The sequence below is a fragment of the Drosophila yakuba genome, chromosome 2L (assembly GCF_016746365.2).
Source record: "Drosophila yakuba strain Tai18E2 chromosome 2L, Prin_Dyak_Tai18E2_2.1, whole genome shotgun sequence".
NCBI classification, from domain to species: domain Eukaryota; kingdom Metazoa; phylum Arthropoda; class Insecta; order Diptera; family Drosophilidae; genus Drosophila; species Drosophila yakuba.
Genome location: NC_052527.2, coordinates 4594990 through 4611687, shown reverse-complemented (window position 1 = coordinate 4611687; position 16698 = coordinate 4594990). Strand labels below are relative to the sequence as shown.

General features: G+C 52.9%; 1 protein-coding gene across 25 annotated transcripts in view; it reads left to right on the top strand.

Moving 5' to 3' along the window:
- Positions 1–16698, top strand: part of LOC6526840 — a 111287-nt gene that overhangs the window by 92264 nt on the left and 2325 nt on the right. For 8 of the 25 annotated variants that reach the window (XM_039371153.1, XM_039371154.2, XM_039371157.1 and 5 more), the window contains 12 exons: positions 56–2044; positions 2120–2425; positions 2504–6109; positions 6167–6817; positions 7394–8053; positions 8120–9055; positions 9315–11000; positions 11347–11547; positions 11609–11803; positions 11865–12860; positions 12933–16160; positions 16224–16649. In XM_039371153.1, coding sequence (XP_039227087.1) covers positions 56–2044; positions 2120–2425; positions 2504–6109; positions 6167–6817; positions 7394–8053; positions 8120–9055; positions 9315–11000; positions 11347–11547; positions 11609–11803; positions 11865–12860; positions 12933–16160; positions 16224–16649 — 14880 coding nt within the window. Of the gene's footprint in view, positions 1–55; positions 6818–7393; positions 8054–8119; positions 9056–9314; positions 11001–11346; positions 11548–11608; positions 11804–11864; positions 12861–12932; positions 16161–16223; positions 16650–16698 lie in introns of all 25 variants that reach the window. The other 17 variants (XM_039371161.2, XM_039371146.2, XM_039371149.1 and 14 more) reach the window with 3 other exon arrangements.

Genomic DNA, 16698 nt, shown 5'->3' with positions numbered 1-16698 from the left:
ACTAACTCACCAATCTACCAATATACCCAATCTGCACTCTTATGTCCCTCTTCAGCCGTTGAAGTTGTGCACTTTAATCCCTGCCAACCCTCGCCGTGTGGTCCCAACTCACAGTGCACAGAGTCTCAGGGTCAGGCGGTGTGTCGCTGCCTACCCGATTACTATGGTTCCCCACCAGCTTGTCGACCCGAGTGCACCACTAATCCCGAATGTCCCAATGATAAAGCCTGCGTGGCCAGAAGGTGCACCGATCCTTGCGCGGGTGCTTGTGGTCAGAACGCTATTTGTCGAGCGCATCAGCACAGAGCTTATTGCTCGTGTCATCCTGGTTATACAGGTGATGCCTTCATGCGTTGCCAACCCTTGCCTCCGCCCCAACCGATTAGGGATTCACCAGTAATCTATAGGGATCCCTGTGTGCCCTCGCCCTGTGGACAGTTTGCTCAGTGTCGCGTGGAGTACGAACAAGCGGTATGCTCTTGTCTTACCTCCTACTATGGTACTCCGCCATACTGTCGACCCGAGTGCACACAGAATTCAGATTGCCCCAGCCATAGGTCCTGTGTCAATCAAAGGTGCGTAGATCCTTGCCCCGGGGCATGTGGTCTAAACGCGGATTGCGATGTGCTCAATCACGTGCCTAGCTGTTCATGTCCCAAGGGTTATGTGGGAGATCCCTTCTACCGCTGTTACCCTGCTCCCGCGCCTGCTCCAACACCTGTCACCGTCGTCGCCGATGATCCTTGCCAGCCATCGCCCTGCGGTCCCAATGCCCAGTGTTCGAACGGTATCTGCAGTTGTCTGCCCCTGTACCAGGGTGATCCCTATGTGGGTTGTCGCCCAGAGTGCGTCCTAAGTACAGAGTGTCCGTGGGACAAGGCCTGCATCCGCAATCGTTGCTTGGACCCGTGTCCTGGAACGTGCGGATCAGGAGCCACATGCCAGGTGCATAATCACGTGGCCATGTGCCAGTGTCCGGCTGGCTATCAGGGCAATCCGTTTGTCTTATGCCGGCAAACACCACTTCAAACTCCCGCGGAACTCCATCCCTGCCAGCCTTCACCTTGTGGACACCATGGAGAGTGTCGAGAAGTTGGCTCGCAAGCCGTTTGCACTTGTCTTCCCGGTTATTATGGCAGCCCACCGGCTTGTCGACCGGAATGTGTCAGCGATCCGGAGTGCCCACCCAGTTTGGCCTGTGTAAATCAGAAATGCCGCGATCCCTGTCCTGGCGCCTGTGGTCACTTAGCCCAATGTCATGTAATTAACCACAGTCCACAGTGTGTTTGCCCTGCTGGATATACCGGAAGTCCTTACTCCGAGTGCCACTTGATTAGAGCAGATTACTCACCAGTTCAGCGTCAACCCATTGATCCTTGCCTGCCATCTCCTTGTGGTCCTCATGCTCAATGCAGCAATGAGGGAGGCAACGCAGTTTGTCGCTGCCTGACGGAATACCTGGGAGTACCACCGTACTGTCGACCCGAATGCATCGCCAACAGCGAGTGTCCCAGCGATAGGGCATGTATTAATCGGAAGTGCCAGGATCCATGTCCCGGCCTGTGCGGGCATAATGCCATTTGTCGAACATACAATCACCAGCCAAACTGCGTTTGTGCTCCTGGTTTGGTGGGTAATCCCTTCAACTCCTGCCTGCCCCCCACGCGTCCTCAGATTCCAACATCACCTCCCACAACTGCCATACAAGTGCTTCAGTATGAGGAACCATTCATCAATGGATGTGAACCAAATCCCTGTGGGGCAAACGCGCAGTGCAATCAGCGAAGAGGAGTAGTCTCTTGCGTCTGTCTGCCAGACTATTTTGGCAATCCTTACGAAGCCTGCCGACCGGAGTGTATTCTGAACTCCGATTGTCCCTCAAACAGAGCTTGTGTGCAACAAAAATGTCGCGATCCATGTCCCGGAACTTGTGGCCTGAATGCCGAGTGTCATGTACTGAATCATCTGCCACAGTGTAGATGTTTCAGTGGGTACACTGGAAATCCCTTGGCGTACTGCTCGCCTGTTCCAATAGTCCAAGAATGTAAGCATAAATGCAATGATAAACCCATCACCAATTTAGATAATCCAAATCATATGTTTGCGTCAACCCTTTTAGCTCCTTTGACCCCCTGTGATCCCTCACCTTGTGGACCCAATGCCCAGTGTCAACCGTCGCATAATGAAGCAGTGTGCTCCTGTTTACCCGAATTCTATGGAACCCCACCCAATTGTCGACCCGAGTGTACTCTAAACTCGGAGTGTGCTTATGACAAGGCTTGCGTACATCACAAGTGTGTTGATCCCTGTCCTGGAATTTGCGGTATAAATGCCGAATGTCGCGTGCACTATCACAGTCCCATATGCTATTGCATTTCTTCGCATACGGGTGATCCATTCACACGATGCTACGAAAACCCAAAACGTAAGAATATAATTAACAGTTCTTATGAGGTCCGAAAATTGGTTAACAAAAATGATTTCCATTATACACCTTCAACAGCCTTGCGACCCCAAATATACGACACGCCTTCTCCTCCATATCCGGTCGCTATACCCGATCTAGTGTACATACAACAACAACAACCGGGAATAGTAAATATTCCCTCTGTCCCACAACCGATATATCCTACGCCCCATCCACCACAATACAATGTGAACTATCCATCCCCGCAACCGGCGCATCCCCAAAATCCGGGAGTTGTAAATATACCATCTGTGCCACAGCCGGTTTACCCAACACCTCAACCACCTGTTTACGATGTCAACTACCCAACAACGCCAGTACCCCAGTATCCCGGGGTGGTAAACATTCCTTCAGCACCTCGACCAGTGCCTCCGACATCTCAGAGACCTGTGTTTATTTCATCACCCGGAAACCCACAGACCACACCGCAACCTGGAGTTATTAACATTCCTTCAGTGCCACAACCTGGATATCCTACACCACAAAGCCCCGTTTATGATGCAAACTATCCTACTGCTCAAAGTCCTATTCCGCAACAACCTGGCGTAGTTAATATTCCATCGGTGCCAACTCCAGCATATCCTGCACCAAATCCTCCGGTCAACTATCCAACGCCAACATCATCGCAGATACCAGTCCAACCGGGAGTTATCAATATACCGTCTGTGCCAAATCCAACAGCTCCACCACAACATCCTCCCGTTTTTATTCCGTCCCCTGAGAGTCCGTCACCAGCTCCAAAGCCTGGCGTAATTAATATTCCGTCCGTACCGCAACCAGAACATCCAACACCGCAAGTTCCTGTTTATGACGTGAATTATTCAACAACGCCGTCTCCTATTCCTCAAAAGCCTGGAGTTATAAATATTCCTTCAGCTCCGCAACCAGTGCATCCTGCACCCAATCCACCAGTCCACGATATTAATTATCCAACGACGCCATCAGTTCCTCAACAACCGGGTGTTCTTAATATACCATCGTACCCAAGGCCAGTGGAAACGACTCCTCAACCGCCTATATATATACCTTCCCAGGAGCAACCGAAACCAACGCCCGGGCCGGCAGTTATCAATGTACCTTCAGTTCCACAACCTGTTTATCCTACGCCACAGGCCCCTGTTTACGACGTTAACTATCCAACATTTCCACCTGTAATCCCACACCAACCTGGAGTAGTGAACATTCCATCGGTGCCACTCCCAACGCCTCCAGTTACCCAACGTCCCGTGTTTGTACCATCACCTGTTTACACGACTCCCGCACCTCAACCAGGTGTTGTTAACATACCTTCAGTGGCACAACCAGTACAACCAACTTATCAACCTCCGGTTGTTCAACGACCTGCTATATATGACGTGTACTACCCGCCGCCGCCATCCAGGCCGGGTGTGATCAATATTCCTTCGCCCCCAAGGCCCGTATACCCAGTGCCCCAGCAACCGATCTACGTTCCGGCACCAGTTCTGCATATACCAGCTCCAAGACCAGTTATTCATAATATTCCATCAGTACCTCAACCAACATATCCACATCGCAATCCGCCGATTCAGGATGTTATATACCCAGCTTCACAACCAAATCCTCCCGTGCCAGGAATAGTAAATATTCCATCAGCGCCTCAGCCCGTATCAACACCAAATCCTGGTGTGATAAATATTCCCTCGCAAGCATTGCCTCCGATCTCAGTACCAACTCCAGGAATTGTAAACATTCCATCGATCCCGCAACCAACGCCACAGCCAACTCCTTCACCTGGAATTATTAATATTCCGTCAGTGCCTCAACCGTTCCCATCGCCAACTCCTGGTGTGATCAATATTCCGCAACAACCAACGCCACCACCTGTGGTTCAGCAGCCCGGAATTATAAACATTCCGTCGGTACCACAACCAATCACTCCAACTACTCAGCATCCGATACAGGATGTTCACTATGAAATCCAGAGACCACAGCCTACACCTGGGGTAGTCAACATTCCATCTGTGCCACAGCCTACGTATCCAACTCAAAAACCATCTTACCAGGATGTCAGTTACCCAACTGTACAGCCAAATCCTCCCGTACCTGGAACTATTAATATTCCCTCGGTGCCCCAGCCAGTGCCATCAGCAACGCCTGGAGTGATCAATTTGCCTTCACAGCCATCTTATCCGACACCAATTCCAAAACCTGGAATTATAAACATTCCGGCGGTACCACAACCAATCCCTCCAACTACTCAGCATCCGATACAGGATGTTCACTATGAAATCCAGAGACCACAGCCTACACCTGGGGTAGTCAACATTCCATCTGTGCCACAGCCTACGTATCCAACTCAAAAACCATCTTACCAGGATGTCAGTTACCCAACTGCACAGCCGAATCCTCCGGTACCTGGAACTATTAATATTCCCTCGGTGCCCCAGCCAGTGCCATTACCAACGCCTGGAGTGATCAATTTGCCATCACCGCCATCTTATCCGACACCAATTCCAAAGCCTGGAATCATCAATGTTCCCTCGATACCGCAACCTATACCATCAACACCACAAAATCCTGTGCAAGAGGTTTATCACGATACTCAGAAGCCCCAAGCAATTCCCGGTGTGGTTAATATTCCATCTGTTCCGCAGCCCACTCCTGATCGCCCTAATTATGATGTGGCAAAACCAGATTTCGAGTTCAACCCGTGCTATCCATCGCCTTGCGGTCCATACTCTCATTGTCACAATCGATTTGGAGTAGCTGCCTGTGTTTGCCTACCCAATTACAGAGGAACTCCGCCGAATTGCCGACCAGAATGCGTAATTAATTCGGATTGTCCATCAACTTTGGCCTGCATCAATGAAAAGTGCCGAGATCCTTGTCCAGGATCTTGTGCTTACAATGCCGTGTGCCGAGTGCATAACCATGTGCCTAATTGTTACTGCCAGAATGGCTACACCGGAAATCCATTTATTTCCTGTCAACGTACACCTATAGCTCCTGTGCAACGTGAGCCCACTGAGGCGAAGGATCCTTGCTATCCATCTATTTGCGGACCAAACGCTGTGTGCAATAATGGAAAGTGCAGCTGCATACCGGAATATCGAGGTGATCCCTATGTGGGCTGTAGGCCCGAATGTATTCTCAATACAGACTGCGCCAGGGATAAGGCTTGCATTCAACAGAAGTGCAAGGATCCGTGTCCAGGCACTTGTGGATTACAGGCCCTGTGTCATGTGTACAACCATGTGGCCACCTGCACTTGTCCGGAAGGAATGCAGGGCGATGCCTTTGTGAGATGTGATCCAAAACCCAAGCCTCAACCGCCAGCGCCAGCACCACCTACAACCTTGCCGGCCATCGTACCGCAACGTGCTCCGATTAATCCCTGCCAGCCCACTCCCTGTGGACCCAACTCCAGGTGCACAGCTTTCCATGAGCAGGCGATTTGCTACTGCCTGCCAAATTTCATTGGCACGCCACCAGGCTGTCGTCCAGAGTGTACCTCCAACTCAGACTGTCCCCTCGACAAGTATTGTCTGAATCTCAGGTGTCGGGATCCGTGTCCCGGAGCTTGTGGCATTCGTGCCATTTGTCATGTCCAGAACCACGGTCCCTTATGCGTGTGTCCCACCCATTTGACCGGTAATCCCCTGCTGGCCTGTCAACCCATAGGTATACCAGAAAAATCGCCCAAACCAAAAGACCACTTTTCTAATACCACTATTTTAGTTATTCCCCCTGTAGAGCGCGATGAAGTGAATCCCTGCCAGCCCTCGCCCTGTGGCCCCAACTCCGAGTGCCAAGCCACGTCCGGCGGAGCTCGCTGCTCCTGCCTACCCCAGTATCACGGCACCCCGCCCTTCTGTCGACCGGAGTGCGTGAACAGCGCCGATTGTCCGGCGGACAAGGCGTGCCGAAACTACAAGTGCATTGATCCCTGCCCTGGCAGCTGTGGTCACTCAGCTCTCTGTCGTGTGGTGGCCCACAGTCCTGTGTGCTATTGTCCCGAAGGCTATGTGGGCAATGCCTACAGCCTTTGCACCCGACCCGAGCCGAGTCCACCTGCCGTGGTGATCCTGCCTTGCAATCCCAATCCCTGTGGCGTAAACGCATTCTGTCAGCCGCACAACGACTTGAGCGTGTGCCAATGCCTGCCGGGTTACTATGGCAATCCATCTGAGATTTGCCGACCCGAATGCACCGTCAACTCGGACTGTCCAAGCCACAGGGCTTGCATGAGCGAGAAGTGTCGCGATCCTTGTCCCGGTGCTTGTGGTCTTAATGCCCTCTGTCAGGTTATTAACCACAGCCCAGTTTGCGAGTGCCACGCGGGCTATGTGGGCAATCCCTATCACAGCTGTCGCATTCCGCAGCGTGAACGTAAGAAAAATTCTCCTTATTTTGGCTATCTAAAACCGACCCTAATGCGAACTTTTTCTCTAAACAACAACGCCTTACCCGAATTATTTTCTGCTCCGTCTTACTACGAACATTTAAGTCCATTGATAATATTCTGTGATATTTTAGGAGAGCTTTTCAAGCCGAACTAAATCTGACTACTTCCTAATGCTGCAAACAACAACGCTGTACTCAATTCTCTGCCTCAGTTATCTTGTATCTTCTCCCTAAGTGCCCTAATTTTATCCGCCCATAAACGACTTAATCCTCATACATTTTTGATCTCTACGCTGTGATCTCAACGTTCTGTGATATTTTTGTGAAATCGTATACAATAATGTTTCAGCAACAACGATATACTGCTGCCGATTACCTTTCAGCTACCTCATTTAAATATAAAATCATCAAGTGTTTCTTGGATTCTTCCATCGATTATGCTCAGTGACAATATGCTAGCTTTAGTAATTATTAATCTCGCTTTTGGTTGCCTTTAACAATGCTTCGCTTTTGGTCCGCAATTACGCAAATTTTAAAAATCCCACCTTTGACTTCCTTTAGCCCCTGCACCGGAATACGTGAACCCCTGTCAGCCATCGCCATGCGGTGCCAATTCCCAGTGTCGCGAGTCACAGGGACAGGCTATCTGCTCCTGCCTGCCGGAGTTTGTGGGCACACCGCCCTCGTGTCGTCCGGAATGTGTGATCAGCGCCGAGTGTCCGGCGGATAGGGCGTGCATTAACCAGAAGTGCCAGGACCCTTGTCCTGGAGCATGTGGCTTGAATGCCCAGTGCCATGTACTCAATCACAGTCCGCTGTGCTCGTGTCAGCCCGGTTTCACCGGAGATGCTCTGACCCGCTGTCTGCCAGTACCGCCTCCACAGCCACCGAAATCCAATGATATCCGCGATCCTTGCGTACCATCACCTTGTGGACCCTACTCTCAATGCCGGGTGGTTAATGGCGGAGCTAGTTGCAGCTGCCTTCCCAATTATGTGGGAGCGGCTCCCAATTGCCGTCCGGAATGTACCATCAATGCGGAGTGTCCCAGTAATCTGGCCTGCATCAACGAGAAGTGTCGCGATCCATGTCCTGGAGCCTGTGGCTTTGCTGCTCAGTGCAGTGTCATCAACCATACGCCCAGTTGTTCGTGTCCCTCTGGTTACACTGGAGATCCGTTCACCAGCTGCCGAGTTCTGCCGCCACCACTGCCCCCGAAGAGTATGCCCGACCCTTTACCTAAAACCCAAGAAGATTTCCCTAAGCTAGGCCCCATTTCTCTTGCAGCTCCCTCCGATCCCTGCCAGCCTTCGCCCTGCGGAGCCAATGCTCTGTGCAACAATGGCCAGTGCTCTTGCCTGCCAGAGTATCATGGTGATCCCTACACTGGATGCCGTCCCGAATGTGTTTTGAACTCGGATTGTCCCAGGAATAGGGCGTGTGTCAACCAGAAGTGCGTCGATCCTTGTCCAGGCCACTGTGGCCTCAATGCTCTTTGCGATGCCGTCAACCACATTGCCATGTGTCACTGCCCCGAGCGGATGACGGGCAATGCGTTCGTCTCCTGCCAGCCAATTCGCGATGATCCACCACCAACGACACCTAATCCATGCCACCCATCGCCGTGCGGAGCAAATGCCCAGTGCCTAGAGAGGAATGGCAACGCCATCTGTTCTTGCCTAGCCGGATACTTCGGTCAGCCGCCCAACTGCCGATTGGAGTGCTACTCCAGCTCCGATTGCTCCCAAGTGCACACCTGCATTAACAACAAGTGTGTGGACCCGTGCCCGGGCAAGTGTGGTCTGAATGCAGTGTGTCAGGCGATCCAGCACAGAGCCCATTGCGAGTGCATCCCGCGATACACAGGAAATGCCTTTGTGCGGTGCAACCCTATTCCAGTTCCCATAAAACCAGAACCAGTGCGCGATCCTTGCCAACCCTCACCCTGTGGTCCCAACTCGCAGTGCACGAATGTCAACGGCCAAGCGGAGTGCCGCTGTCTCCAGGAGTTCCAGGGCACCCCGCCCAACTGCCGCCCAGAGTGTGTTAGCCACGATGAGTGTGCCAACACACTGGCCTGCATGAACCAGAAGTGCCGCGATCCCTGTCCCGGAAGCTGTGGCCAAAGTGCCCAGTGTACGGTCAGCCTTCACATACCGAACTGTCAGTGCCCCGTGGGCATGACTGGTGATCCATTCCGAATTTGCCTGCCCAAACCACGTGGTAAGATCTCCCAAGCAACGACTTCCCCATCCAGAATCTTGCCTTCCCTTTCAAAACCAGAGTCTTTCAATTTTTGAGTCCTTTTCATCAGGAATATTACCCAAAAGTTATAAACCCCCTGGTCCAATATATAATTATAACAATTCTTACAACATTTAGGAACCCCAAACAAGTTTGCATATTGTAATTAGGCAGGGCCCACTGTTAATAATGCCTCCTTTTTATACATCATCCTAACATATGAATATTACGATTTCAGACGAACCAAAGCCACCACCAACTCCCAAGAATCCATGCTATCCTTCACCCTGCGGTACCAATGCCGTGTGCCGCGTTCAAGGCGAGAACTACGTCTGCGAGTGCAGCCAACTGGAGTACATCGGCAATCCCTACGAGGGTTGTCGCCCCGAATGTGTGGGCAACTCCGAGTGCCCGGCCAATCAGGCTTGCATCCGCAGCAAGTGCCAGGATCCGTGTCCAGGAGTTTGTGGACTCGAGGCCATTTGCACCATGAACAACCACATACCGATCTGCTCCTGCCCGCCGGGCTACACAGGCAATGCGTTTGCCCAGTGCACCCGTCAGCTAACGCCACCTCCTCCATCGGACCCTTGCTATCCGTCCCCGTGTGGACCCAATTCGATTTGCAGAATTCAGAACGAGAAGTCTGTGTGCGAGTGCCTGCCCGGATTCTTCGGAAATCCGCTGGCCCAGGGATGTCGCCCTGAATGCACCCTCAGTTCGGACTGCGCCAAGGATCGGGCTTGCATCAACTCCAAGTGCGTGGATGCCTGCGTGGGAGAGTGTGGATTTGGAGCTGTTTGCCAAACGATCAACCACAGTCCGGTGTGTAGCTGCCCTGCCAACATGGTGGGCAATCCGTTCGTCCAGTGCGAGGAACCACGCCAGGCTGAACCTATCGATCCCTGCCAGCCTTCGCCGTGCCGAAGCAATGGAATCTGTCGTGTTTACAATGGTGCTGCCACCTGCAGTTATCCGGAGTGCGTGATCAACGAGGATTGTTCCCGGGATAGGGCGTGCGTTAGCCAAAAGTGCCGTGACCCTTGCCTGAATGCCTGTGGCATCAATGCCATCTGTCGGTCCATCAACCACAAGGCTGTTTGCAGTTGCCCACCAGAGTTCTACGGATCTCCGTACGCTCAGTGTGTCAGGCAGATACCGGAGCCAGAGCCCAAACCGGAATGCATCAGTGACGGTGATTGCACCAATGACAAGGCCTGCATCAACCAAGTTTGCCGCAATCCTTGCGAGCAATCGAACATCTGCGCCCCACAGGCGCGTTGCCATGTCCAGCTCCACCGGCCATTGTGCGTCTGCAATGAGGGATATACTGGAAACGCCTTGCAAAACTGCTACCTTCTGGGCTGCCGATCGGATGGTGAATGTGCGGCCAATGAGGCTTGTGTTAACCAGCAGTGCGTGGATCCTTGTGGTTTCACACAGTGCGGAACGGGAGCCATTTGTCGGGCTGACTTTAACCACCGAGCTAGGTGCCATTGCCTGGACGGATACCGCGGCAATCCTCTGGTGCGTTGCGAGCGTCCAGAGTGCCGATCCGATGACGAATGTGCCTTCCACCTGGCCTGCCGCAATGAGCGCTGCGAAGACCCATGCAACTGCGGCATTGGAGCCCAGTGCCGCGTGGAGAACCATCGTGCCCAGTGCCGTTGTCCAGCTGGCTTCAGTGGCAACCCGGCCGTGAGATGTGATCTTGTGCCAACACAGCCGGAGGGCTGCACCATGGATGCGGAGTGTCCCAGCAAACTGGCCTGCTTTGGCGGCGAGTGCAAGAACCCGTGCGATGTCACGCATCCGTGTGGCGCCAATGCCATCTGCGAAGTGGTCGACACACTGCCTCTGCGCACCATGATGTGCAGCTGCTTACCTGGCTATGTGGGTGAAGCCGACATTGGATGTCACAAAGGTAAGATATGGCTGGTGGAAAGATCAAAAGGAGCTCCAGAGTGGGTTGATTTGTTGGACAGATGTCTATTAACTCAACCCAACATAGCTTTTGGATCTCCTCATTCCAGCTTATTTAAATACGCTTTACTTTTGAGTTTGCTTTTCTCATTGCAGCAGCAGGTTTTTTATAAAGTGCTTATACAAATATTTATTCCATTTATAGTGATGCAAACCCATTATCCTGAACAGTTGCACCTATATATATTTTGACTGCACTCTATAACTCTTAACTGTTGCACATAAACACTCAGCAATCAAACATTGACTTTGGAGCAATCTCTAATCTATGATTCTCTTTTGCGCAGAACCCCCGCGTGATCAGGGCTGTACGTCACATGATCAGTGCCAGGATACGGAAGCCTGCCGTGGCGGAAACTGTGTCAATCCCTGCCTGGATGCCTCGCCTTGTGCTCGAAGCGCCCAGTGTTTGGCCCAGCAGCATCGCGCCATTTGCAGCTGTCCTGAGAGGACTCTAGGAGATCCATTCACCAACTGCTATGAGCCACGTAAGCTACCACTTATAATAATGATAAAACTGACTGCTCTAATAATGTGTAATATTTCCAGCTGAAATCAAGACTGGCTGCACCCACGATTCGGAATGCCCGCCGACCACGGCCTGCATCAATAAACGCTGCCAGGATCCTTGTGCCGAGGCCAATCCTTGTGCCGGAAATGCCGAGTGTCGCGTGCAGAACTCCCGACCAATTTGCTTCTGTCCAGCTGGTTGGGGTGGTGACCCACAAGTTCAATGCTACAAACGTAAGTACTCCATGTGAAACACCCTTAAAGGCATAGAATAATGTAATCGTTAATCCTCCAGCTGAATGCAAGATCAACGCCGACTGTCCATATGACAAGACCTGCTTGAACGAAAACTGCGTGGATCCATGCACTCATGGCCAAGTGCGTTGCGGCAACGGGGCCCAGTGCCTGGCTCAGAACCACCAGGCTGTGTGTATCTGTCCAACCGGAACTCAAGGAAATCCCTTCATCTCCTGCATCACTGGACACTGCCAGTACAACGAGGATTGTGCGGACCACGAAGCCTGCGATCGATTGAATCGCGTTTGCCGACCCGTTTGCGATCAGGAGACCTGTGCCCTAAACGCCATCTGTGTGGGTCGTCGCCATCAGCCTCAGTGCGAGTGCCGACCCGGATACCAGGGCAATCCACATGTGCAGTGCGATATACCAGTGAAGACGCCCAAGCCTCAGTGCATCCAGGATGCCGACTGTCCATCAAAATTGGCTTGCATAAATGAGCGCTGCGCAGATCCTTGCGCCATGCCTCATGTTTGTACTCCGCAGCAGACTTGTACGGTCTTGGATACCCTTCCAAAGCGAGCCATGGCATGTAAGTGCCCCGGCGATACAGTGACGGATATCTCACGCAACTGCGTGCCCATCAATGTACCCAAGGTCATAACCGGCTGTCAGCACAACTCTGAGTGCGGCAATACCGAGGTCTGCTCGAATGGAAACTGCCTAGATGCCTGCCGACTGGAGAGATGTGGCGTCAATGCCCAGTGTACAGCTCGGGATCACTATGCTCAGTGCAACTGCCCTAAGGGCTACCAAGGCAATCCACGCATCGAATGCTACACCACGGAAGTTGATTTACCACGAATCCCCCATCCTGTCTGCTCCCGCAACGACGACTGTCCCAGGGATCAGATTTGTCGCAACGAGATTTGCGTCAGTCCGTGCGCCGCCGATGACTGTGGAATTGGAGCCTACTGCCATGTGCAGCAGCGAAAGGCCATCTGCCGCTGTCCACCTGGTTACTCCGGTAACCCACAAGACCGCTGCCTGCCACGTAAGTGTTTTTTTATTTGCTTCTGAAACCTATAAAGTTTCTGCAATACTAATTACCATTACATCTCTGCAGCTTCCGATGTGATCCTGGTGGGCTGCAAGTCTAGCACCGACTGTCCCTCGAACGAGGCCTGCATCAACACCCAGTGCGCCAGCCCTTGCAACTGTGGACCCAATGCCGAGTGCACGGTGAAGAACCACCATCCGATCTGCTACTGCAAGCCTGGATTCTCCGGAAATGCCCAGTTTGGATGTGCACCCATTGGCTGCCAGTCGGATGACGAGTGCAGCGGTGACAAGCAGTGTGTGAACCGCGAGTGCATCAATCCCTGCCTGGCCAGCGATCCGTGTGCCCTTAATGCCGAGTGTTATGGACGTAACCATCGCGCCAATTGCCGCTGTCCCGTGGGATTGGAGGGTGATCCGTTTGTGCGTTGCTTGCGCTTGGAATGCCACTCGGACTATGACTGCGCATCGAACCTGGCTTGTGTATCGAACGAATGTGTTAGCCCATGTGGTCAACGTAATCCTTGCGCCCAGAATGCCATTTGCCAGGCTCTGCAGCATCGTGCTGTTTGCCGTTGTCCGGATCAGTTGCCATTGGGCAACCCGTATGCTTATTGTGAACCCAGACCTGTGGAGCCCGTCTGCCGGGATGATGGAGATTGCCCAAGTAAGCTGGCCTGCATCGATGACAAGTGTCAAAATCCATGCGCTGTACTCTCACCATGCCACCAAACTGCTCAGTGCAGTGTCCTAAACAGCATTCCAGTGAGAACAATGGTTTGCGAGTGTGCAGAGAATGAGGTGCCCGATGCCAGTGGAGCGTGCCGCAAGATGGTGCCGCCCAGGCAACCAGGATGCGAGAGCGACCAGGACTGTCCCGACCAAGAGGCCTGCATTCACGCGCAGTGCCGCAATCCATGCAACTGTGGAACCAACGCCGTCTGTCAAGTGACCCAACATCGCGCCGTGTGCAGTTGCCAGGATGGATTTGAGGGTAATCCCTATGCCTCCTGTCGCTCCATTGGATGCCGCGTGGACGGTGAGTGCGATTCGGGCAAGGCCTGCGTCAACGGTGACTGCATCAACCCATGCCTGATCAACGATCCATGTGGACCCAACGCCGAGTGCTATGTGCAATCGAACCGTGCCCAGTGCCGCTGCCTGAGTGGCTACAGAGGAAATCCCTACGAGCGTTGTCGTGTCATTGGCTGCAGCAGCAACAACGACTGCCCCACGGACAAGACCTGCCAGAACGAACAGTGCGTGAATCCCTGCGTCTACCACAACCCATGTGCCCCGAGAGCGGAGTGCAGAGCTCAAAACCATCTGGCCGTGTGCCGCTGTCCTGCCGATTTCTTGGGTAATCCATACGTGGACTGCCGACCGCCGCCACAGCCCATCTGCCAGTTGGATACCGATTGTCCAGCTCGCCAGGCCTGCATCAACGAACAGTGTGTGGATCCATGCGTTGTATTGGAACCTTGCCAACGTCCTGCCATCTGCGAGGTAACTCCTACATCACCGGTGCGTACGATGCTCTGCATCTGTCCGGATGGCTATGTCAGCAGAGGTAGTGGAGGCTGCAAGCCCACGCCCGGAATCAAGGAGGTTGGAGGTTGCATCTCGGACTCAGATTGCCCGGCAGATAAGTCCTGCTTGAACAGCGTGTGCCGAGATCCTTGCAACTGTGGCTTGAATGCCGAATGCCGTATTAAGGACCATAAGCCCGTATGCACGTGTCGCCAAGGATTCGAAGGTAACCCAGAGTTTGAGTGCTCCAAGATCGAGTGTAGTATCAACTCAGACTGCCCGGGAACACACGTGTGCCGCAACCAGCTCTGCATCCCTGCCTGCCAGGGTGAGCAGTGTGGATCCAATGCCCAGTGCTTGGCTATCGAACATCGTGCGGTTTGCGAGTGCATCCCAGGACATGGTGGAAACGCCAGGATTGCTTGCACTCCATTGGGATGTCGCTCAGACGACGAATGTCCCACGGACAAGGCGTGCGTCAACGGCAAATGTAATGATCCTTGTACAACAACTGCTATATGTGCCCAGGACGAGCTTTGCAAGGTGTATCACCACCGACCACAGTGCGCCTGTCCACCAGGAACTGTGCCCGGAAAGAACGGCTGCGAATCAGAGCGACACATTCCAATTTGCATAAGCGATGCGGACTGTCCCAGCCAGAAAGCATGCCTGCGCGGAGAGTGTGTGAATCCTTGCAATGCCACCCAACCATGCGGAGTCAATGCCTTCTGCAGTGTACGCGATACCTTGCCTGTCAGGACAATGATCTGTGAGTGCCTTGAAGGCTACACTGGCAACCCAGCCGTGCAGTGCGACAAGCGCTCGCTGTGCGTCATCGAGAAGGGCTTCGTTCGGGATGTGGATGGACAATGTGTTTGCCCACCTGGAACCGCTTTGGATATATACGAATACTGCACCCCATGCCGAGAGGAGCAAGGCTTCCGCATCGACGAGAGTGGACATTGTGTGTGCGCCTTGGAGCGCGGAATGGTGATCGACGAACGCGGCCGTTGCACTTGTCCCATTGATCTGGGCTACCGACTGACTCCACGTGGCGAATGCCAGCCGGAGGAGCCGCCAGAGTGCACAAGCAATGATCAGTGCGCCGACAACCGTTTCTGCAACCTAGACACCAAGACCTGTGAGGATCCCTGCCTAACCAAGGTGTGCGGAGTGAATGCCTTCTGTAACGCGGTGAACCACCGAGCCCAGTGCCAGTGCATCACCGGCTACACAGGCAATCCGGAGCTACACTGCAACCACACTAACTTCCGCACCGACTTCCCACGACCCGATATGGTCGTCAGTTGTCTTGCCGATGGAGTTCAAGTAGAGATCCACATCACGGAGCCAGGATTCAATGGAGTGTTGTACGTTAAGGGACACAGCAAGGACGAGGAGTGCCGACGGGTAGTCAACCTGGCTGGCGAGACTGTTCCTCGTACCGAGATCTTCCGCGTCCACTTCGGTAGCTGCGGCATGCAGGCAGTGAAGGATGTGGCCAGCTTCGTGCTGGTCATTCAGAAACATCCCAAGCTGGTCACCTACAAGGCCCAGGCCTACAACATCAAGTGTGTCTACCAGACTGGCGAGAAGAATGTCACCCTAGGATTCAACGTATCCATGCTGACGACTGCCGGCACAATTGCCAACACAGGACCGCCGCCGATCTGCCAGATGCGCATCATCACCAACGAAGGTGAAGAGATCAACTCGGCCGAGATCGGCGACAATCTCAAGCTGCAAGTGGATGTGGAACCAGCCAGTAAGAACCTAATATTTTTAAGTCCTTTCAAATTGTATGCTTATCTCTATATTTCACTTCTAGCCATTTATGGAGGCTTTGCCCGCTCTTGTATTGCCAAAACCATGGAGGACAACGTGCAGAACGAGTATCTGGTCACGGATGAGAATGGCTGTGCCACGGATACCAGTATCTTTGGCAACTGGGAGTACAACCCAGACACGAACAGCCTGCTGGCCAGTTTCAATGCCTTCAAATTCCCATCGAGCGATAACATCCGCTTCCAGTGCAACATACGAGTCTGCTTTGGACGCTGTCAACCCGTCAATTGTGGTGGCTACAACGCCTTCGGGCGACGTCGCCGCTCCATTGCGGACAACTCCACCGATGCGACCGCCATTGCCACGAATTCGGGTGTGGAGGGTCAACTGCGCGAAGAGATCACAATCTCGTCAAATGCCATTTTGACATTTGAGAAGCGCAGCGGTCAAGGTCTCAATGATGCCAACAGTAAGTATTCCCGCAATGGATCATAACCCGAACCATAACTAACTTTGAT